General features: G+C 45.1%; 1 protein-coding gene across 8 annotated transcripts in view; it reads right to left on the minus strand.

The window, feature by feature from the left end:
• Nucleotides 1–24,281, minus strand: part of LAYN (layilin) — a 110,806-nt gene that overhangs the window by 14,243 nt on the left and 72,282 nt on the right. For all 8 annotated transcript variants that reach the window (XM_056542402.1, XM_056542403.1, XM_056542401.1 and 5 more), the window contains one exon: nt 17,839–18,136. In XM_056542402.1, the coding sequence (XP_056398377.1) occupies nt 17,839–18,136 (298 nt within the window). The remainder of the gene's footprint in view (nt 1–17,838; nt 18,137–24,281) is intronic.

The following is a 24,281-nucleotide window of genomic DNA, read 5'->3' on the forward strand; positions in this document are numbered from 1 at the left end:
TTATTGGGCATTAATGTAGCTGCTGGGATCCTGCTTCAGATATAGAAAAATCAGCAGAGAAATCTGTTGTCTGTGTATCGCATAGATATATTGGGCGGTTCCCATTAGCAATATTAGTCCCTTTTTATATGTATATGATTGTGGTCTAACTAGGGGAAGAAAAATGATCGACAAGATTACTGAATTTAAGTGTTACTATTAGTGATGAGCGGCAGGGGCCATATTCGAATTCACAATATTTTGCGAATAAATGGACGAATATTCATTCTATGGTCGTGAAATTCGCATATTCGCTATGTTCGTTCACTTTTTTTCCATGCGAAAACCGTAATAAAATTCATATAGTGCGCATGCGCGATTATATCTTTCAACTAATTAACACTATACTGGAACCTATCTGCTAAACTAACCTACCTTATCTAAAGCTAAAAGAAGGGAGGGATCAGTGCCAATATTCTGGAAGTGCCAATATTCGCGAATATTTGCATTTCGCATATACAAAATATTTGCGCTCCACACTGACTCACAAAGTAAATAATATTGGAGCCTTATTTGGACCACAGGCTGGAAGCAGGGAGGGATGATGACTTTTTTTTTACACAGTACACATCATTGATCATTGTGATATGTACTGTGAAAAAAAAAATTTGTCATTACAAATATATAGCGCTATATTCTAAATATTCGCAAAATCACGAAGTGCCGATATTTGTGGTAAAAATTAGCATTTCAAATATTCGCGCTCAACACTATTTACTATCTCTAGATTACTAGATTTCCTGTATAGTGTATTTATTCAATGAAAGTCTATGATACTTTTATTGAATCCCCCTCAGCATTCTCAGTTTTCTGAGGTGAGCCCAGCAGGAACAGAGGGGCACAGCGTTCTACCACGCGCTTCTGACACACGGTCAACAGTTTTATCTTATTGGCCTCTGTTCTGACCTGGGAAGCCTGTCTGCTCCGGTAAGGAGGACTTCCATGGATATGCTTCTCTAAGTGTTGTGTCACAGACTACGAGGGTATTTATGAAAAGCGGGGTAGGTGAACGTCTTTTTACTCCATTAATTCATGAAGTGGCTGCACCTAATTTATCACATGATGCAGGGTATGTGATAAATCTGGTGCTGATCACATTTCTTACTTCAGTACACCACTTTGTATGGTGTTTTTCTACGACTTTTTGTGCGACTTTTTAATCTGTGCGACAATTATGCAACTTTTTAATAACGCTGTCCACAGTTAGTTTGTAAGTATTTTTTTATTTGGTGGTGATTAGCGCCCGTTTTGGTGGGTTGCGCCAAAGTATGCGACTTTTAAAAAAAAGTAGCATTTTCATAAATCCCTGACCACTGCAAGAAATCTACCAAAAACATTTCTACCACAGAAACAAACCAAAACACAGATAAATGAAAAGTCACAGGAAAAGTCGCAAAAAACACACTGCGCCAAAATATTGAGATAAATTTACCCAAGAAAACCAGGATTAAATGCTTCATAAATACGCCCCTAACTTCTTATATTCCTGACTCCTGAGCTGTAGTCTATAAAGCATAAAGCTAGATTTAAACGGGTACTCCGGCGCTTAGACATCTTATCCCCTATCCAAAGGATAGGGGATAAGATGCCTGATTGCGGGGGTCCCGCCGGTGGGGACCCCCGTGATCTTGCACGCAGCACCCCGTTACAATCAGTCCCCGGAGCATGTTCGCTCCAGGTCTGATTACTGACCTCAATGCAAGCCTATGGGAGGGGGCGTGACAGCTGGCACGCCCCCTCCAATAGGCTTGCATTGAGGGGGCGGAGCGTGATGTCACACGGGGGGCGGAGCCGTGACGTCACAATGCTCCGGCCCCATGATCGCCAGTAATCCAGAGACTGATTTTAATGGGGTGCTGCGTGCAAGATCGCGGGGGTCCCCAGCAGCCGGACCCCCGCGAACAGGCATCTTATCCCCTATCCTTTGGATAGGGGATAAGATGTCTAAGTGCCAGAGTACCCCTTTAAGTATTTGTATTGTACTGGATTTGCGTCCTAAACGGTGTCCTGGCATCAGAGGTGGCATTCCTGGGCTCTGTATGCGGGAACAGCTTTATTTGGAAAAAAAAAGGTGTTTTTATTGAGTGCAGACAGAAGCACGCTTTAAGGACACATGTTGGCTTTTCTTATTATTGTAGTTGAAGCAAGAGTTTGTTTTTTTTTTTTAAACAGAGGTTGAAAAATAAAAGACACAATCTGATTGGTTACTATGGGCAATTGGCCCACTTTTCCTCTACAAGGTTTTGATAAATCTCCCTCATATATTCATAGAACATCATTCCTAGTTCTGTGCTATTCACTTGGTACTGCTTTATTATCAGACATATGTGGAATGCTGTCATTGGTTTGCTATGTCTGGTATCAGTATAACACTTCAATGCTTGGAGTTCAGTTCGTCATCTGTTAGGTGCGATATTTGATGTGTAAATGTCAGAAAAGCATAGCAGCTTTAAGGGGCATTCCACTGAATGACAAATAACTTAGAATTGATAGGTGGATCCAAATTGATGCTTATATATAATGCTGTGTTCACATGGTAAAATATCCCAATTTTTTCAGCGATTTCACCAAAATCATCATGACAAAATCATATCAAAAGCACAAAAAAAACAACACATTTTTTGAACACAGCCTGAAGGTATAATACAGCAAAGAATTTTTATTAATATATTGATTGAGAGTATAAAAGCTGCCAAATGTGGACCACTGCCTTGCCTTGGAATATGGACAACAGCTAAAATGGCTTTCCAGGGTTGTACAGGGTGAGCCATTTATATGGATACACCTTAATAAAATGGGAATGGCTGGTGATATTAACTTCCTGTTTGTGGCACAATTGTATGTGTGAGGGGGGAAACTTTTCAAGATGGTGGTGACCATGGCGGCCATTTTGAAGTCGGCCATTTTGAATCCAACTTTTGTTTTTTCAATAGGAAGAGGGTCATGTGACACATCAAACTTATTGGGAATTTCACAAAAAAAAACAATGATGTCCTTGGTTTTATTGTAACTTTATTCTTTCATGAGTTATTTACAAATTTCTGACCACTTATAAAATGTGTTCAATGTGCTGCCCATTGTGTTGGATTGTCAATGCAACCCTCTTCTCCCACTCTTCACACACTGATAGCAACACCGCAGGAGAAATGCTAGCACAGGCTTCCAGTATCCATAGTTTCAGGTGCTGCACATCTCGTATCTTCACAGCATAGACAATTGCCTTCAGATGACCCCAAAGATAAAAGTCTAAGGGGGTCAGATCGGGAGACCTTGGGGGCCATTCAACTGGCCCGCGACAGCTAATCCACTTTCCAGGAAACTGTTCATCTAGGAATGTTCGGACCTGACACCCATAATGTGGTGGTGCACCATCTTGCTGGAAAAACTCAGGGACTGTGCCAGCTTCAGTGCATAAAGAGGGAAACACTTCATCATGTAGCAATTTCGCATATCCAGTGGCCTACATGATGATGTGTTCCCCTCTTTATGCACGGAAGCTGGCACGTTCCCTGAGTTTTTCCAGCAAGATGGTGCACCACCACATTATGGGTGTCAGGTCAGAGCATTCCTAGATGAACAGTTTCCTGGAAAGTGGATTGGTCGTCGTGGGCCAGTTGTATGGCCCCCAAGGTCTCCCGATCTGACCCCTTAGACTTTTATCTTTGGGGTCATCTGAAGGCAATTGTCCATGCTGTGAAGATACGAGATGTGCAGCACCTGAAACTATGGATCCTGGAAGCCTGTGCTAGCATTTCTCCTGCGGTGTTGCTATCAGTGTGTGAAGAGTGGGAGAAGAGGGTTGCATTGACAATTCAACACAATGTTCAGCACATTGAACACATTTTACAAGTGGTCAGAAACTTGTAAATAACTCAGGAAAGAATAAAGTTACGTTAAAACCAAGCACATCATTGTTTTTTTTGTGAAATTACCAATAAGTTTGATGTGTCACATGACCCTCTTCCTATTGAAAAAACAAAAGTTGGATTCAAAATGGCCAACTTCAAAATGGCCGCCATGGTCACCACCCATCTTGAAAAATTTCCCCCCTCACATATACTAATGTGCCACAAACAGGAAGTTAATATCACCAACCATTCCCATTTTATTAAGGTGTATCCATATAAATGGCCCACCCTGTACATTTATAACCTATTCCTAACATGTGATCAGTGGGTGTCTGACCTGTAGAACCCTCACTACTAGGCAGAACACATCCTCTGATACTGCATCTCAACCCTGTTCAATTCATTGTTGAATCATGGCTGCATGCTACTATATATAAGTGGCCTAAAATATTTCTTATCCAAGTATTATTTAATGTTTAAAGGTTTCCTTAAATGGTACACCCAACATCTGGATAGATCCGAAAATATTGGGGCTTCTGATCCTGTGACTTCTTGCAGACTATAGCAATCTGGAGACAGAGTTGCAGGAAGTCCCATAGACTTGTATAGGATAGTCTGCATGCAAGTCACAGGATCAGAAGAAGCCCTGATACTCTTGGACTTATCAAACTACCGGGGGCACTGTTAGAGATACCTCATCCTTATTTATGAGTTGGATTATATAAAATATATTTTAGTGACAATGGCAGATACAATGTCTCTGTAAACATTTTATCTTTTTATGTGAAAACACTGAAGAAATGACTGCTACAATGTATAGTAGTGAGTGCACAGCCTGTATAACTGTGTTTAAAGGGGTAGTCCAGTGGTGAAAAACGTATATCCCCTTTCCTAAGGATAGGGGATAAGTTTGAGATCGCGGGGGGGGGGGGGGGGGGGGTCCAACCGCTGGGGCCCCCCTGAGATCTCTCTGTACGGGGGCCAGGCACGCCCCATATTTTTTTTTTAAATATGAAAAGGGGGGTGATTCAAATTTTTATTAGGGAAAGGGTTAAATCACATTTATAAAAAACATTTTTTTTTTACTTTGTTTTACACATTTATAGTCCCCATAGGGGACTATAACATGCAATATTCTGATTGCATACACTGTTCAATGCTATGCCATAGCATAGCATTGATCAGTGATATCAACGCTCTGCTGCTCCAGCCTGGATCTCAGACATGGAGCAATAGAGTGATGATCGGACAGTGAGGAGGCCGGTAAGGACCCTCCTTGTCTCCTCTCAGCTAATCGGGTGGTCCCGATCAGCTCCGATGAGCTGCCAGGAAGCAACTTTGATCGCCGTGTCTAAGGGGTTAATACCGGACATCACCGCGATCGGTGATGTCCAGTATTAGCCACGGGTCCTGGCTGTTGATAGCCAAGGGGACCGACCCGCTATGACGTGGGGTCAGCTTGTGACCGCGCGTCAAAGCAGGGGAGTGGGCGCAGGGCATACAGGTACGCCCTACGTCCTTAAAGCGCAACTGTCATGAAATTTTGGTGCAATTACCTGCACACAGCCTTTGTACTGTGTGCAGGTGGTGGGTATAGCAATATTTTTACCTGAAATTTGCAGGCTTTCATGACTGCAAAAAAGGCTTTTATTCAAAGCCACTGATGGTCGGATAGGTGTGGCGCGAGGTACGTGATTCCCCGCTGCCGCCATGCCCGCCCCCACGCCTACCCCATATGTCCACGCTGGGACCTATGTGTGATTGACACACAGGTCCCAGCGCATGCGCCCTTCAGATAATCTAACCTGCGTGCCGCTGTGGGTCATCCAGCAAGCGCTCACTCCCGCCGTCGTCTTCCTCCTCAGTGCGCCTGCGCAGAACAGCGCGCAGTCTGGTTAGTTCTCTGGAAGCGTGCTCTCTGCACCTAGCACTGCGCAGGCACACTGAGGAGGAATACGACGGGAGCGAGCGCTTGCTGGATGACACACAGCGGCGCGCAGGTTAGATTAGCTGAAGGGCGCATACGCTGGGACCTGTGTGTCAATCACACAGAGGTCCCAGCGTGGACATACGGGGTAGGCATGGGGGTAGGCGTGGGGGTGGGGGTGGCGGTGAAAGGGCATCACGTACCTCGCGACACGCCTATACGACCGTCAGTGGCTTTGAATAAAAGCCATTTTTGCAGTCATGAAAGCCTGCAAATTTCAGGTAAAAATATTGCTATACCCACCACCTGCACACAGTACAAAGTACCAAAATTTCATGACAGTTGCGCTTTAAAAGTGAGTAGACTCCTAAGTGGAAATGTCCAGATTAGGCCCAAAGTTTTGTGTGGCCACAGTTATTTTCCAGCACTGCCTTAAGCCGCTTGGTCATGGAGTTCACCAGAGCTTCACAATGGCACAGGGGATTAACCCATTAAGGACTCAGGGTTTTTCCATTTTTGCATTTTTTTTTTTCCTCCTTACCTTTAAAAAATCATAATTCTTTCAATTTTGCACCTAAAAATCATATGATGGCTTATTTTTTACGCCACCAATTCTACTTTGTAATATCATCAGTTATTTTACCCAAAAATCTACAGAGAAATTGAAAAAAAATCATTGTGCGAAAAAATTTAAGAAAAAATGCCCTTTTGTAACTTTTGGGGGCTTCCATTTCTATGTAAGTTTAACCCCTTCACGCAGAATGGCATATATAAACGCCGGGTTGTGCAGTGCGTTCGCGCACGGGTTAACCAGCAGAAGTCCCGCTGTTTCCAGCAAGGGACAACTTCTGCTTCACCCCCAGGACCATCCATTGATGGTCCTGGTCAGCGATCACTGTGATTGGTCCCTGTGGACCAATCACAGTGACCTGGGGTGAACGTTCAGATCCCCCGCACTGCCCGCCCCTGGAAGTCGGGCAGAACGGGGTACGATGGCTGCGGGGGCTCGCGGCATAGGTGGGGGAACACGTGGGGCCGGCGGACTTACCCGAACCAGCGGCGGGACCGAGGAGCAGCGCGGGACCGGCCACATGGACGAGCAGCGACGGGACCGGCAGGTAAGTATATGGTCCTCAGAAGCAGCAGTGAAGATCTTCACTGCTGCTTCTAGGAGTCTGAAAACTACAACTCCCAGCATGCCTAGACAGCCTTTGGCTGTCTGGGCATGCTGGGAGTTGTAATTTTGCAACATCTGGAGGGTCCCAGTTTGGAGACCATTGTATAATGGTCTCCAATCTGTGCTCTTCCAGCTGTTGCAAAACTGCAACTCCCAGCATGCACTGACTGTCCAGGCATGCTGGGAGTTTTAGTTCAGCAACATCTGGCCCTTCAGATGTTGCCGAACTACAACTCCCAGCATGCCCTTCAGCTGTCTGGGCATGCTGGGAGTTGTAGTTTTGCAACAACTGGAGACACACTGGTTGGGAAACATTGTCTGTTTCTAACTCAGTGTTTCCTAACCTGTGTGCCTCCAGCTGTTGCAAAACTATAACTCCCAGCACGCACTAACAGACCATGCATGCTGGGAGTTGTGGTTTTGCAACAGCTGGTGCACCCCCCCCCCCCCTGTGAATGTAAGGGTACATTCACATGGACGAGGGTTTTACAGTGGGTTTCTCGCTGCAAGTTTGAGATGCAGCAAATTTTGCGCTGGGAAACTTGCTGTAATCCCCTGCCCATGTGACTGTACCCTAAAAACACTACACTACACCAACACAAAATAAAATAAAAAGTTAAAAACACTACATATACACATACCCCTACACAGCCCCCCTCCCCCAATAAGAACGTCCGGTACACCACTGTTTCCAAAGCAGAGCCTCCAGCTGTTGAAAAACAACAACTCCCAGTATTGCCGGACAGCCGTTGACTGTCCAGGCATGCTGGGAGTTTTGCAACAGCTGGAGGCACCCTGTTTGGGAATCACTGGCGTAGAATACCCCTATGTCCACCCCTATGCAAATCCCTAATTTAGGCCTCAAATGCACATGGCGCTCTCACTTTGGAGCCCTGTCGTATTTCAGGGCAACAGTTTAGGGCCACATATGGGGTATCGCCGTACTCAGGAGAAATTGCGTTACAAGGTTTGGGGGGCTTTTTCTTCTTTTACGCTTCATGAAAAGGAAATGTTGGGGTCTACACCAGAATGTTAGTGTAAAAAAATTAAATTTTTTACACTAACATGCTGATGTTGCCCTATACTTTACATTTTCACAAGAGGTAAAAGGGAAAAAAGCCCCCCAAAATTTGTAATGCAGTTTCTCCTGACTATGAAGATACCCCATATGTGGGCGTAAAGTCCTCTGGGGGCGCACAACAAGGCCCAGAAGGTAGAGTGCACCATGTACATTTGAGGTGATTTGCACAGGGGTGGCTGATTGTTACAGCGGTTTTGACAAACGCAAAAAAAACAAAACCCCACATGTGACCCCATTTCGGAAACGACACCCCTCACGGAATGTAATGAGGGGTGCAGTGAGAATTTACCCCCACAGGTGTCTGACGGATCTTTGGAACAGTGGTCCGTGAAAATGAAAACTTGTACAGCCCACTGTTCCAAAGATCTGTCAGACACCAGTGGGGGGCAAATGCTCACTGTACCCCTTGTTACGTTCCTCAAGGGGTCTAATTTCCAAAATAGTATGCCATGTGTTTTTTTTTTTTGCTGTTCTGGCACCTTAGGGGCTTCCTAAATGCGACATGCCCCCCCGAGCGAAATTTGCTCTCAAAAAGCCAAATAGGACTCCTCTTCTGAGCATTGTAGTTCGCCCATAGTGCACTTCAGGTCAACTTATGGGGTACCTCCATACTCAAAAAGATGGGGTTACAAATTTTGGGGGGGTATTTTCTGCTATTAACCCTTGCAAAAATGGGAAATTTGGGGGGAAACACACATTTTAGTGGAAAAAATATATATTTTTTTTACATATGCAAAAGTCGTGAAACACCTGTGGGGTATGAAGGCTCACTTTATTCCTTATTACATTCCTCAAGGGGTCTAGTTTCCAAAATGGTAGGCCATGTGTTTTTTTTTTGCTGTTCTGGCACCATAGGGGCTTCCTAAATGAGACATGCCCCCCGAGCAAAATTTGCTCTCAAAAAGCCAAATATGACTCCTTCTCTTCTGAGCATTGTAGTTTGCCCGTAGTGTACTTCAGGTCAACTTATGGGGTATCTCCATACTCAGAAGAGAAGGGGTTACAAATATTGGGGGGTATTTCCTGCTATGAACCCTTGGAAAAATGTGAAATTTGGGGGGGAAACGCAAATTTTAGTGAAAAAAAAAATTTTTTTTTTACATATGCAAAAGTCGTGAAACACCTGTGGGGTATTAAGGCTCACTTTACTCCTTGTTACATACCTCAAGGGGTCTAGTTTCCAAAATGGTATGCCATTTGAGTTTTTTTTTTGCTGTTCTGGCACCATAGGGGCTTCTTAAATGCAACATGCCCCCCAAAAACCATTTCAGAAAAATGTACTCTCCAAAATCCCCTTGTCGCTCTTTCCCTTCTGAGCCCTCTACTGCGCCCGCCGAACACTTTACATGGACATATGAGGTATGTGCTTACTCAAGAGAAATTGGGCTACAAATATAAGTATACATTTTCTCCTTTTACCTCTTGTAAAAATTCAAAAATTGGGTCTACAAGAACATGCGAGTGTAAAAAATGAAGATTGTGAATTTTCTCCTTCACTTTGCTTCTATTCCTGTGAAACACCTAAAGGGTTAAAATGATGAATGAATGTCATTTTGAATACTTTGGGGGGTGCAGTTTTTATAATGGGGTCTTTTGTGGGGTATTTCTAATATGAAGACCCTTCAAATCCACTTCAAACCTGAGCTGGTCCCTGAAAAATAGTGAGTTTGAAAATTTTGTGGAAAATTGGAAAATTGCTGCTGAACTTTGAAGCCCTCTGGTGTCTTCCAAAAGTAAAAACTCGTCACTTTTATGATGCAAACATAAAGTAGACATATTGCATATGTGAATAAAAAAATTTTTTTATTTGTAATATACATTTTCCTTACAAGCAGAGAGCTTCAAAGTTAGAAAAATGCAAAATTTTCTAATTTTTCATCAAATTTCAGGATTTTTCACAAGGAAAGGATGTAAGTTACCACAAAAATTTACCACCATGTTAAAGTAGAATATGTCACGAAAAAACAATTTCGGAATCAGAATTACAACTAAAAGCATTCCAGAGTTATTAATGTTTAAAATGACAGTGGTCAGAATTGCAAAAAACGCTCTGGTCCTTAAGGCCAAAATGGGCTTAATCCTGAAGGGGTTAAAAGTAAAAAAAAAACACCCATTAACTCCTTCCATATTAAAAGTTAGATTTTGTAGTGAAATGATTGATGTCAGTACAAAGTAAAATTGGTAGTGCAAAAAAAAAGCCCTCATGTGGGTCTGTAGGTGGAAAATTGAAAACATAATGATTTTTAGAAGGTGAGGAGGAAAAAACAAAAGTGCAAAAAAGAAAAATGGCCCGCGGGCCTTAAGGGGTTAAACACTATTATACAGGCTGTGCACTCACAACTTTACATTGTAGCAGAGTGTAATTTCTTCAGTGTTGTATAAGGAGGACGGTAATGGACAAATGATCCCAGTGATGGTGCTTCTCTTATTCCAAGAAAAATAGCATAAAAAAATTACGTTAGCACATCCAATGCATTTCAGGTCCAAACGGGACCCTTTCTCAAGTGCGTGCATGACAATAAGTGATTATATGGTCTTTATATAATGGCTAACACAAAGAACGTCCTGGTCAAAGTATGCACGGGAAAACATGGTAAACGGCATGTACACCAAATCTGAAGTCCACAGTGGGTGTAGTAAGATGGCTACAAAACAGGAGCTGAATAGAAATGCTGTGAGACCGTCCATAGACGATCCTGGATAGAGGTAAAAGGAGCGTTGCACAACTCCTACCATGCACATTTCACATCCAGAACAAAAAAATTAATCTAAGTATAAACATGACATGAACATAAGCATAAACAATGCTAGGTCTAATAAAGAAAAAAATTAAAAGATGTACATATATTTTTAAAAAATATATTGTATTAGCAGTTAGGTTTCAAATGAATGCCAATAGATTAAATACCCGTCCCGTATGCGCTGTAGGTTAAAGGTGATATCCATGTATATAATTATAAGCACCTACAACCTGAATAGCCACAATAGGAAATTAAGAATTAAAAATAAGTATTAGAAACAAAATCTGCTATACTTATTGGTAAACGGGTGGCATGTAAAGAGATCAGCCACCATATTACATAGCTTAAAATGAAATAAAATAAAATGAGAGCTTTGTGGAAAGGACAAAGGTCACAGTTCTTCTAAGCCCCCAAAATGTGTAACCCAATTTCTCTTGAGTAAGGAAATACCTCATATGTGGATGTAAAGTGCTCTGTGGGTGCACTACAAGGCTCAGAAGGGAAGAAGCGGCAATGGGATTTTGGAGAGTGAATTTTGCTGAAATGCATTTAGGAAGCCCCTATGGTGCCTGAACAGCAAAAAAAAAAAAAACACATGGCACACTATTTGGGAAACTACACCCCTCAAGGAATGTAACAAGGTGTCCAGTGAGCTTTAACACCCCACAGGTGTTTGATGACTTTTCGGTAAAGTCAGATGTGTAAATAAAATTATTATTTTTTCACTAAAATACAGTTTTTTCCCCAAATTTACAATTTTTAAGGGATAATAGGAGAAAATGCCCCCCAAAATTTGTAACCCCATTTCTTCTGAGCATGAAAATACTTCATGTGTGGATGTCAAGTGCTCTGCAGGCAAACTACAATGCTCAGAAGAGAAGGAATGATATTGAGCTTTTTGAAAGCAAATTTAGCTGAAATGTTTTATTTTTTTTGGGGGGGGGCATGTCGCATTTAGGAAGCACCTATGATGCCAAAACTGAAAAAAAAAACACATGGCACACTATTTTGGAAACTACACCCCTCAAGTCACATAACAAGAGGTACAGTGAGCCTTTACACCCCACAGGTGTTCGACAAATTTCCGCAAAATTTGGACTTGAAAAATTTTTTCACTAAAATGCTGGTGTTACCCCAAATTTTTCATTTTCACAAGGGGTGATAGGAGAAATAGTCTCCCAAAATTTAGTAAGGAGTAAGGAAATACCCCAGAACTTTTGGAGAGAGAATTTGTTTGGAATGGAAGTCGGGGGAAATGTGCGTTTACAAAGCCCCCATGGTGCCAGAACAGTGGACCCCCCCCCCCCCCACATGTGTCCCCATGTGTTACCCTACATTTTTCATATGGAAATACCCCATATGTGGATGTAAAGTGCTCTGTGGGCGCACTACAATGCTCAGAAGAAAATGAGTGTAAATGCTCACTCTACCCCTTATTACATTCTGTAAGGGGTGTAGTTTCCAAAATAGGGTCACATGTGGAGGGGGGGGGCACTGTTCTGGCACCATGGGGGCTTTGAAAACACACATGGCCTTTAATTTCATACACATTCTCTCTCCAAAAGCCCAATGGTGCTCCTTCTCTTCTGAGCATTGTAGTGCGCCCGCAAAGCACTTTAAATCCACATATGGAGTATTTCCAAGAAGGAAATAGGGTAATAGGGTTACAATTTTTGGGGGGCTTTTTTTCCCATATTTTCCCTTGTGAAAATAAAAAATGTAGGGTAACACCAGCATTTTAGTGAAAAAAATTATTTTTTTCATTTTCACATCCAACTTTAATGAAAATCCATCAAACACCTGTGGGGTTTTAAAGCTCACTATACCCCTTGTTACATTCCGTGAGGGGTGTAGTTTCCAAAATGGGGTCACATGTGGGTATTAATTTTTTGCGTTTATGTCAGATCTGCTGTAAAATCAGCCACCTCTGTGCAAATCACCAATTTAGGCCTCAAATGTACATAGTGTGCTCTCACTCCTGAGCCCTGTTGTGTGCCCGCAGAGCATTTTATGTCCACATATGGGGTATTTCTGTACTAAATTGCATTACAAATTTTGGGGGTCTTTTTTACCTCTTGTGAAAATAAAAAGTATGGGACAACACCAGCATGTTAGTATCAAAATTAAAAAAAATTTTACCCTATCATCCTGGTGTAGACCCCAACTTCTCCATTTCTTAAGGTGTAAACGAACAAAAAGCCCCCCAAAATGTGTTAGGCAATTTCTCCCGAGTACAGAAATACCCCATATGTGGCCCTAAACTGTTGCCTTGAAATATGACAGTGCTCTGAAGTGAGAGCGCCATATGCATTTGAGGCCTAAATTAGGGATTTGCATAGGGATGTAGTCGGATGCAAGAATTACACTTGCCTCTGATACCAAAAAATACCCTATGGTAGTGTTCCCCAAACAGGGTTCCTCTAGCTGTTGCAAAACTTCCAGCATGCCTGGACAGTCCAGGGCTGTCCGGCAAGTTTTGCAACAGCCAGAGGCTCCGTTTTGGAAACAGTGCCGTACCAGATGTTTTTTATTATTATTGGGGGGGGGGGGGAGGGGGGTTAACTGTGTAAGGGTGTGTGTATATGTAGTGTTTTATTTTTTGTTTTGTGTAGTGTAGTGTTTTTAGGGTACATTCACAGGGCGGGGGTTTACAGCGAGTTTCCCGCTGGAAGTTTGAGCTGCGGCAGAAAATTTGCCACAGCTCAAACTTGTAGCAGGAAATTCACTGTAAATCCCCGCTCGTGTGAATGTACCCTGTACATTCACATGGGGGGTGGGGGGGGGGGGAGAACCTCCAGCTGTTGCAAAACTACAACTCTCAGCATGCCCCTTGGCTATCCATGCATGCTGGGAGTTGTAGTTATGCAACAACGGGAGGCACACTGTTGCGAAACACAGAGTTGGTTACTTAACTCAGTGTTTCGCAACCAGTGTGCCTCCAGTTGTTGAAAAACTACAACTTCCAGCATGTTCAGTCTGTCAGTGCATGCTGGGAGTTGTAGTTTGCAACAGCTGGAGGCACACTGGTTGTGAAACACTGAGTTAGGTTGCAAAACTACAACTCTCAGAATACATTGACAGCCTAAGGGCATGCTGGGAGCTGTAGTTATGCATCAGCTGGAGGAACACTTTTTCATAGAAAAAATATGCCTCCAGCTGTTGCATAATTCCCAGCATGCACGAACACCCAAAGGGCATGCTGGGAGTTGTAGTTTTGCCACCAGCTGTTGCAAAACTACAACTCCCAGCATGCCCTTTGGCTGTGCATGCTGGAAGTGGTTGTTAAGCAACAGCAGGAGGTGAGTTGTTTGCCTGTTGGATCCCTCCGCCACTGAAGACGCTGCTGCCGCCCGGGGACTTCTGCCAACGCAGCAGACTCCAGGGACCGTCCACGCTGATGGCAGGGACCCCCGCCTGCCCCGATGGACAGGTTAGGGACCCCCAACTTGCCCGATCGCTGCCCGCTCACTGCCCAGCAGGCTCGGTGATTGATCGGTCGTCAGGACCGATCAATCACGCGATCGTGAGGAGGCACCTGTGCCACCTCACTCCTGCTGGGTAAGGTAATAACCCTGTTTTTCCAGGTCTCCGGTCACCAGAGACCCGATTGACCCGGGAATGGCCACAGATCGCCGGTCTGAATTCACCAGAGATCTGCTATCACCGAGATGGGGGGGGGGGGGGTCTCAGGACCTCTCCAGGCGTTGTCATGGATGCCTGCTGAACAATTTCAGCAGGCATCCAGTCCGGACCCCACACGGCGAGCGGCGGGGCTCGGAATTCCCGGTTACCGAAATACGCCCTGGGTCCTTACGTCCCTGTGTCCTGGATGGGTTGAACATATAGTTGATTATTGCAATGGCTAAAACATCATGATTAAGTAAAAGCATAATGACTTGAGGAGATTAGCCTACCTAATATGGCAGCAGTCATCCCACTTAGGTTATGATAATTTCTGAGATTTCATTTAGTCTATCTGTGACTAGAGTACCCAGCTTATACATCCAATATATTTCCCGCTTTTTTTATTTTTTATTAGGGGTTATCCATGAATCTAAAAACAGAGATAATTTATTTCAAAGACCACTCCCTGTCTGTCTCCAGGTTGGGTGTGGTTCTGTAGCTCAGTTCCATCAAAGCGAATGGAGCCAAGTTGTAATAATACACCCAAAGTGGAGACCGACAGGGAGCAGTCTTTAAAAGAAAATAGGTCTGTTTTTTGACTCCTGGATAACCCCTTTAAGGAGATCACTGCTTGACCATATGAGTTCCTCTTCCAGGGCCCCCATAAACAAATTAGCATATATTGGGAACCCAAACAAATTAGCCCCCATTGCAGTACCTTTCCTCTGCTGGTAGATGGTGCTGTCATAAAGAAAAAAAATATTCTTTAGAATGAATTCCATTCCTTGCAGTAAAAAGTGCTTCTGCTCACTTGGAATTTTTGGATCCCAGCTCAGAAATGTCACAACAGATTTCAAGCCCAAGTCATGGGAAATGTTTGTGTATAAAGATGTTACATCACAGGTGATTAATACCAAACCTGATTTCCATTCTATTCCAATCAGTAGCTCAATCAGTTGTGTGGAGTCACAAAGGTAACTGGGTAGAGTGATGGCATAATTTTGTAGAAATAGATCGAAATAATGAGCCAGGTTGCTTGTCGCCGAATTGGTGCTTAAGATAATCAGTCGACCAGGGGGCTTTGTTAAAGAGGTACTCCGCTCCCCTGGTACCGGAGCTCCGCTTCCGAGCGTCCGGAAGTTATTGTTCCGAACGATGTGTGCGGGCTTCTGTGTTCAGGGCCGCCCCTCGTGACGTCACGCCCGCCCCCTCAACAAAAGTCTATGGGAAGGGGGCGTGATGGCGTGACTTGCTTATCTCTTCCATTCAGACTTGTTCCATTTTCAGCTGTTGAAACAGCTGGGGGTGTGGCTTAGGGATGTTTTGTCCTACTGTAGACAGGAAAGAAAAGAGGGCAGCGCTCCGTAATGTAATACCGAGGGATAAAACCGGTGGTCACAAACGTGGTCCTGCTTACCGGACATGGTTGTGCAAAACAAGCACAACTTTGGACAAAGTATGAAGTAAATGGCTGCAGCCTTCCCACTAGAATGTAACAATATATCAGAAACTTCCTCCCAGTGTAGTGGGATAATCAGGTGCTGAAGCAGGGTCCAGTGCCTGATTATCCCACTACACTGGGGGGAAGGTTCTGATATATGGCTACTGTAGACAGGGCAGAGGGGGGAGGCTCCTGCTGCTGACAGGTGTTACAGCCAGACACAGGATAGTATACAGGAGGAGGAGGACAGTATGGGATCAAAGGAAAGAAAGATTAGGAAAGCGAGTGTAATTTTTTTAACTTCTTTTTTTTGTGCAATCTCAGTTTAGTGTACCTTTACGTTCCTAATAGAATTATGTGTGTATATGTCTGTATATGTCAGTATACACATGTTTTTCTGTTTGGTTGATAATTTATACTATCAAACAATAAATTTTATTCAATGTCTTTTTTGATAGTATGAATTACCCATAATTCCATCTTACTGATGATATGTTGCTTAGATATATTTTGATACATTACACTCTGGCCTATTCCATTAATAGCAATGCATCTGTGGTCTGGCACTAATCCAAAACACATGCAAGGCTGGCATTTACTGACAGTGTTACCTTGTGCTAAAAATTGTACAGCTTTTAAAATTGCACTATTTGTTTCTCTTGGATAGTTTATTGGTTTGTTAACAGCATATTAGAGATGTATAGAGTAGTATGTATAGCAAAGGACCTTCTGACAACCCACTTAAAGGGGTAGTTTAGTTTACAATATCCATTTCAAATACCCAGTTAGGACATTCTTTATAGAGGGGAGTCTGTTTTTTTTTTTTTATTTGTATACATTTTTTGGGGGTGGACAGTCTTCAAGATTGTCCCCATCTCTGGTGGATCCATTATATCTATGAATGACATGGAAAACCCAAAGAGTTAAAAGCATACACTGTAACACTTTATTTTTCTGTGATGGTGAAGAACGGAAATTAAATATTTGCTTCCTGATTTCCCAGCAGATCACTGGGCATTCCAGCAGCAAGATTCTTTGATTGGCTTATTTTCCCCACACCCTTTAAATAAAAAAAACATTGTCAAATGCATACAACCCCTTTAAAGGGGTACTCCAACCCTAGACATCTTATTCCCTAGCAAAGGATAGTGGATAAGATGTCTGATCGCTGGGGGTCAGGCAGCTGGGACCCCCATGATCTCCGGGCACGCATCCCAGCGTTCTGAACATTTCTGATCAAAACGAAGGCTTCGGGCTTCTGTGTTTGTGACATTATGCCACACCCCCTCCATCACGTTGTTTCCAGGTAACAAGTTGCCTACCACTAATTTAGAACTTAGTACCTTACTACCTTAGGCTAGTAACATTTTCACACATATTTTATTTTACACATGCATTTCTGTTACTATTTTGCAGAGTACAGACAAAAATGTGTGAGTTAAATGGGTACTCGGGCACTAAGACATCTTATCCCCTATCCGAAGGATAGGGGATAAGATGTCTGATCGCAGGGATCCCACAGCAGGGACCCCCGCGATCTGAATGCAGCACCTGGCATTCGTTTAGAATGCTGGGTGCGTGCAGATGGGGTTGTGATGTCATGACCACGCCCCCTTGTGACATCACGCCACGCCCGCCTCCAAGCGTCCAAAACAAAATGTAGCAGCTGAGACAGGTGGGTGCTGCATGAGAGATTGTGGGGGTCCCCAGTGGTGGGACCCCTATGATTAGACGTCTTATCCCCTATCCTTTGGATAGGGGATAAGATGTCTTAGGGCCGGAGTATCCCTTTAAATACAATACATAGCAAAATGTTATGCAGTGTGAACTTAGCCTTATTACAGATTCTTAGTTGTAAGATCTCATTGTAGCTATCTACTACTACAAAAACAACTACTAGAGCTGCTAAAAATGTTAAAATATTTAGAAATGGGGATGAACTCCAATTATTTAGGCTTACCAAAATGTTGGTTTACTGCCATCAACCCATGTGTATAGGCTCTGACAGTCACTGGAATTTGGTGATTCATCTTCGACTCTCCGAAGGCCAAGCCAGAAGTCCCCGTCAGAAGCTGTGAGACTCTGGATGAGATTCTGGATAAATTTCTGCTCTGCTTCAGACTTTATAGTCATAAGGTGACCACCATCCCGTTTACATTCATCGTGTGCTTCCTGGAAGGACAACCTTCTTGATGTGTCATGGAAGTAGATAATTTTATAACATGGCCTTTGGGTCCCTTGCTTGCAGACAATTTGTCCTATAACATAGAGAGAATTATTGGTGCCACATTAAACATCTATAACCGTATTCTTTTTTCCCTGCTGTGTTTGTATTTACTTTCTATTACTTTTAACTAAATATACAGATGAGGTTTTCTGATAGATCACACAAACATTTTACAATATACTTCCTGACAGTCACATTTTTCACTGTATTGTCCCACACGAGGGACAATAAAGAGGTAGCTATTGGTAAATTGGAGCCTAAGGCTAGGTTCACACCACGGAATTTCCGCCTGCAATTCCGCTTTGAAATTGCAGGCAGAAATTCCACTTACTAAAATATATAGTATAGTGAATGGGTTTCCCAATTTGTAAATGGAAAACCCGCTTTAAAATTTCTGCCTGAAGAAGGGCGTTGCTCATTCTTATGGTGGAAATACTAGTGGAAAACATTGCAGTCTATTGGAGACTGCAGTGTCCGAGTGGTCCTAGCCTGGCCGCATTCGGAATCCCGGAGATTCCGCAGTGTGAACCTAGCCTTAGGCTCTGTTTTCACTCTGTTTTTTAGCTTTATTTTGGTCTGCATTTTGGAGCTCATTTTAGTAAGTATTTTTATTAATACCAGAGTGGTGCAGAAAAAGATGCAGATCTTTCTATTATGTTTTCTTTGTGTTAGTATCACTGGTTTTGGCTTTAAATACAGATCAAAATACTGTGTAAGAACATAGCCTAATAGGGAAGCACTTTTGCATCCTTATTAAAACTGTAAAACCTTAAAACCTGGCCTGTCCATGGGTGTCATGACTTGATCTGTCAGCCGGGCCATCAGACCTTCGGTCAAGCCAGAACATGAAAATGAATTCTTATTTTAGATTTTTTTCTACCTTTCTTTTCCATGTGAGCATTATGTTTTTTGTTCTTTTGGCCATCTTGTTGAAACTTCTTTGGCACCATTTGTAGCCATTTTTTACAGCAAAATGTCTTATTTTGGCACTTAAATGGCCCAAAAAAGTCTGACACTTATATTTACGGCACTAAATAAGGCACAAATGTATGTGTGCACAACCAGCTGTATTGTTACGCCGAGCGCTCCGGGTTCCCGCTCCTCCCCGGAGCGCTCGCTTCACCTCCTCCGCTGCAGCGCCCCGGTCACGTCCTCTGACCCGGGGCGCTGCGATCCTGCTGCTAGCCGGGATGCGATTCGCGATGCGGGTAGCGCCCGCTCGCGATGCGCACCCCGGCTCTCCTACCTGACTCGCTCCCCGTCTGTTCTGTCCCGGCGCGCGCGGCCCCGCTCCCTAGGGCGCGCGCGCGCCGGGTCTCTGCGATTTAAAGGGCCACTGCGCCGCTGATTGGCGCAGTGGTTCCAATTAGAGTTATCACCTGTGCACTCCCTATATTACCTCACTTCCCTTGCACTCCCTTGCCGGATCTTGTTGCCTTAGTGCCAGTGAAAGCGTTCCTTGTGTGTCCCTTGCCAGTGTTTCCAGACCTTCTGCCGTTGCCCCTGACTACGATCCTTGCTGCCTGCCCCGACCTTCTGCTACGTCCGACCTTGCTTCTGCCTACTCCCTTGTACCGCGCCTATCTTCAGCAGCCAGAGAGGTGAGCCGTTGCTAGTGGATACGACCTGGTCACTACCGCCGCAGCAAGACCATCCCGCTTTGCGGCGGGCTCTGGTGAAAACCAGTAGTGGCTTAGAACCGGTCCACTAGCACGGTCCACGCCAATCCCTCTCTGGCACAGAGGGTCCACTACCTGCCAGCCGGCATCGTGACAGTAGATCCGGCCATGGATCCCGCTGAAGTTCCTCTGCCAGTTGTCGCTGATCTCACCACGGTGGTCGCCCAGCAGTCACAACAGATTGCGCAACAAGGCCAACAGCTGTCTCAACTGACCGTTATGCTACAACAGTTGCTACCACAGCTTCAGCAGTCATCTCCTCCGCCAGCTCCTGCACCTCCTCCGCAGCGAGTGGCCGCTCCTGGGATACGCTTATCCTTGCCGGATAAGTTTGATGGGGACTCTAAGTTTTGCCGTGGCTTCCTTTCCCAATGTTCCCTGCATCTGGAGATGATGTCGGACCTGTTTCCCACTGAAAGGTCTAAGGTGGCGTTCGTAGTCAGTCTTCTGTCCGGAAAAGCCCTGTCATGGGCCACACCGCTCTGGGACCGCAATGACCCCGTCACTGCCTCAGTACACTCCTTCTTCTCGGAAATCCGAAGTGTCTTTGAGGAACCTGCCCGAGCCTCTTCTGCTGAGACTGCCCTGTTGAACCTGGTCCAGGGTAGTTCTTCCGTTGGCGAGTATGCCGTACAATTCCGTACACTTGCTTCAGAATTGTCCTGGAATAATGAGGCCCTCTGCGCGACCTTCAAAAAGGGCCTATCCAGCAACATTAAAGATGTTCTGGCCGCACGAGAAATTCCTGCTAATCTACATGAACTTATTCACCTAGCCACTCGCATTGACATGCGTTTTTCTGAAAGGCGTCAGGAACTCCGCCAAGATATGGACTCTGTTCGCACGAGGCGTTTCGTCTCCTCGGCTCCTCTCTCCTCTGGTCCCCTGCAATCTGTTCCTGTGCCTCCCGCCGTGGAGGCTATGCAGGTCGACCGGTCTCGCCTGACACCTCAAGAGAGGACACGACGCCGTATGGAGAACCTCTGCCTGTACTGTGCTAGTACCGAACACTTCCTGAGGGATTGTCCTATCCGTCCTCCCCGCCTGGAAAGACGTACGCTGACTCCGCACAAAGGTGAGACAGTCCTTGATGTCTACTCTGCTTCTCCACGTCTTACTGTGCCTGTGCGGATGTCTGCTTCTGCCTTCTCCTTCTCTACAGTGGCCTTCTTGGACTCTGGTTCTGCAGGAAATTTTATTTTGGCCTCTCTCGTCAACAGGTTCAACATCCCAGTGACCAGTCTCGCCAGACCCCTCTACATCAATTGTGTAAATAATGAAAGATTGGACTGTACCATACGTTTCCGCACGGAGCCCCTTCTTATGAGCATCGGATCTCATCATGAGAGGATTGAACTTTTGGTCCTCCCCAATTGCACCTCGGAGATTCTCCTTGGACTTCCCTGGCTTCAACTTCATTCCCCAACCCTGGATTGGTCCACTGGGGAGATCAAGAGTTGGGGGTCCTCTTGTTCCAAGAACTGTCTAAAACCGGTTCCCAGTAACCCTTGCCGTAACTCTGTGGTTCCTCCAGTAACCGGTCTCCCCAAGCCCTATATGGACTTCGCGGATGTTTTCTGCAAAAAACAAGCTGAGACTCTACCTCCTCACAGGCCTTATGATTGCCCTATCGACCTCCTCCCGGGTACTACTCCACCCCGGGGCAGAATTTATCCTCTCTCTGCCCCAGAGACTCTTGCCATGTCCGAATACGTCCAGGAGAATCTAAAAAGGGGCTTTATCCGTAAATCCTCCTCTCCTGCCGGAGCCGGATTTTTCTTTGTCTCCAAAAAGGATGGCTCCCTACGTCCTTGCATTGACTACCGCGGTCTTAATAAAATCACGGTTAAGAACCGCTACCCCTTACCCCTCATCTCTGAACTCTTTGATCGCCTCCAAGGTGCCCACATCTTCACTAAATTGGACTTAAGAGGCGCCTATAACCTCATCCGCATCAGAGAGGGGGACGAGTGGAAAACGGCATTTAACACCAGAGATGGACACTTTGAGTATCTGGTCATGCCCTTTGGACTGTGCAATGCCCCTGCCGTCTTCCAAGACTTTGTCAATGAAATTTTTCGTGATCTATTATACTCCTGTGTTGTGGTATATCTGGACGATATCCTAATTTTTTCTGCCAATCTAGAGGAACACCGCCGGCATGTCCGTATGGTTCTTCAGAGACTTCGTGACAACCAACTCTATGCCAAAATTGAGAAATGTCTGTTTGAATGCCAATCTCTTCCTTTTCTAGGATATTTGGTCTCTGGCCAGGGACTACAGATGGATCCAGACAAACTCTCTGCCGTCTTAAATTGGCCACGCCCCTCCGGACTCCGTGCTATCCAACGCTTTTTGGGGTTCGCCAATTATTACAGGCAATTTATTCCACATTTTTCTACCATTGTGGCTCCTATCGTGGCTTTAACCAAGAAAAATGCTGATCCCAAGTCCTGGCCTCCTCAAGCAGAAGACTCCTTTAAACAACTCAAGTCTGCCTTTTCTTCGGCTCCCGTGCTCTCCAGACCTGACCCTTCCAAACCCTTCCTATTGGAGGTTGATGCCTCCTCAGTAGGAGCTGGAGCTGTTCTTCTACAAAAAAATCCTTCCGGGCATGCTGTCACTTGTGGTTTTTTCTCTAGGACCTTCTCTCCAGCGGAGAGGAACTACTCCATCGGGGATCGAGAACTTCTAGCCATTAAATTAGCACTTGAGGAATGGAGGCATCTGCTGGAGGGATCAAGATTTCCTGTTATTATCTACACCGACCACAAGAACCTCTCCTACCTCCAGTCGGCCCAACGGCTGAATCCTCGCCAGGCCCGGTGGTCTCTGTTCTTTGCCCGATTTAATTTTGAGATCCACTTTCGTCCTGCCGATAAGAACATTAGAGCCGATGCTCTCTCTCGTTCCTCGGATGCCTCAGAAGTTGATCTCCCTCCGCAACACATCATTCCACCTGACTGCCTGATCTCCACTTCTCCTGCCTCCATCAGACAGACTCCTCCAGGAAAGACCTTTGTTTCTCCACGCCAACGCCTCGGAATCCTCAAATGGGGTCACTCCTCCCATCTCGCAGGTCATGCGGGCATCAAGAAATCTGTGCAACTCATCTCCCGCTTCTATTGGTGGCCAACTCTGGAGACGGATGTTGGGGACTTTGTGCGAGCCTGCACTATCTGTGCCCGGGATAAGACTCCTCGCCAGAAGCCCGCTGGTTTTCTTCATCCTCTGCCTGTCCCCGAACAGCCTTGGTCTCTGATTGGTATGGATTTTATTACTGATTTACCCCCTTCCCGTGGCAACACCGTTATTTGGGTGGTCGTTGATCGATTCTCCAAAATGGCACATTTCATTCCTCTTCCTGGTCTTCCTTCTGCGCCTCAGTTGGCTAAACAATTTTTTGTACACATTTTTCGTCTTCACGGGTTGCCTACGCAGATTGTCTCGGATAGAGGGGTCCAATTCGTGTCTAAATTCTGGAGAGCTCTCTGTAAACAACTCAAGATTAAATTAAATTTTTCCTCTGCATATCATCCCCAGTCCAATGGACAAGTAGAAAGAATTAACCAGATCCTGGGTGATTATTTGCGACATTTTGTTTCCTCCCGCCAGGATGACTGGGCAGATCTCCTTCCATGGGCCGAATTCTCGTATAACTTCAGGGTCTCTGAATCTTCCTCCAAATCCCCATTTTTCGTGGTGTACGGCCGTCACCCTCTTCCCCCCCTCCCTACCCCCTTGCCCTCTGGTCTGCCCGCTGTGGATGAAATTTCTCGTGACCTTTCCATTATATGGAGAGAGACCCAAAATTCTCTCTTACAGGCTTCTTCACGCATGAAGAGGTTCGCGGATATGAAAAGAAGAGCTCCCCCCGTTTTTTCCCCTGGAGACAAGGTATGGCTCTCCGCTAAATATGTCCGCTTCCGTGTCCCTAGCTACAAGTTGGGACCACGCTATCTTGGTCCTTTCAAAATTCTGTGTCAAATTAATCCTGTCTCTTATAAACTTCTTCTTCCTCCTTCTCTTCGTATCCCTAATGCCTTTCACGTCTCTCTTCTCAAACCACTCATCCTCAACCGTTTTTCTCCCAAATCTGTTCCTCCCACTCCTGTTTCCGGCTCCTCGGACGTCTTCTCGGTCAAGGAGATTTTGGCTGCCAAAAAGGTCAGAGGAAAAAATTTTTTTTTAGTAGACTGGGAGGGTTGTGGTCCTGAAGAGAGATCCTGGGAACCTGAGGACAACATCCTTGACAAAAGTCTGCTCCTCAGGTTCTCAGGCTCCAAGAAGAGGGGGAGACCCAAGGGGGGGGGTACTGTTACGCCGAGCGCTCCGGGTTCCCGCTCCTCCCCGGAGCGCTCGCTTCACCTCCTCCGCTGCAGCGCCCCGGTCACGTCCTCTGACCCGGGGCGCTGCGATCCTGCTGCTAGCCGGGATGCGATTCGCGATGCGGGTAGCGCCCGCTCGCGATGCGCACCCCGGCTCTCCTACCTGACT

This window comes from Hyla sarda, chromosome 10 (assembly GCF_029499605.1).
Source record: "Hyla sarda isolate aHylSar1 chromosome 10, aHylSar1.hap1, whole genome shotgun sequence".
NCBI lineage: Eukaryota > Metazoa > Chordata > Amphibia > Anura > Hylidae > Hyla > Hyla sarda.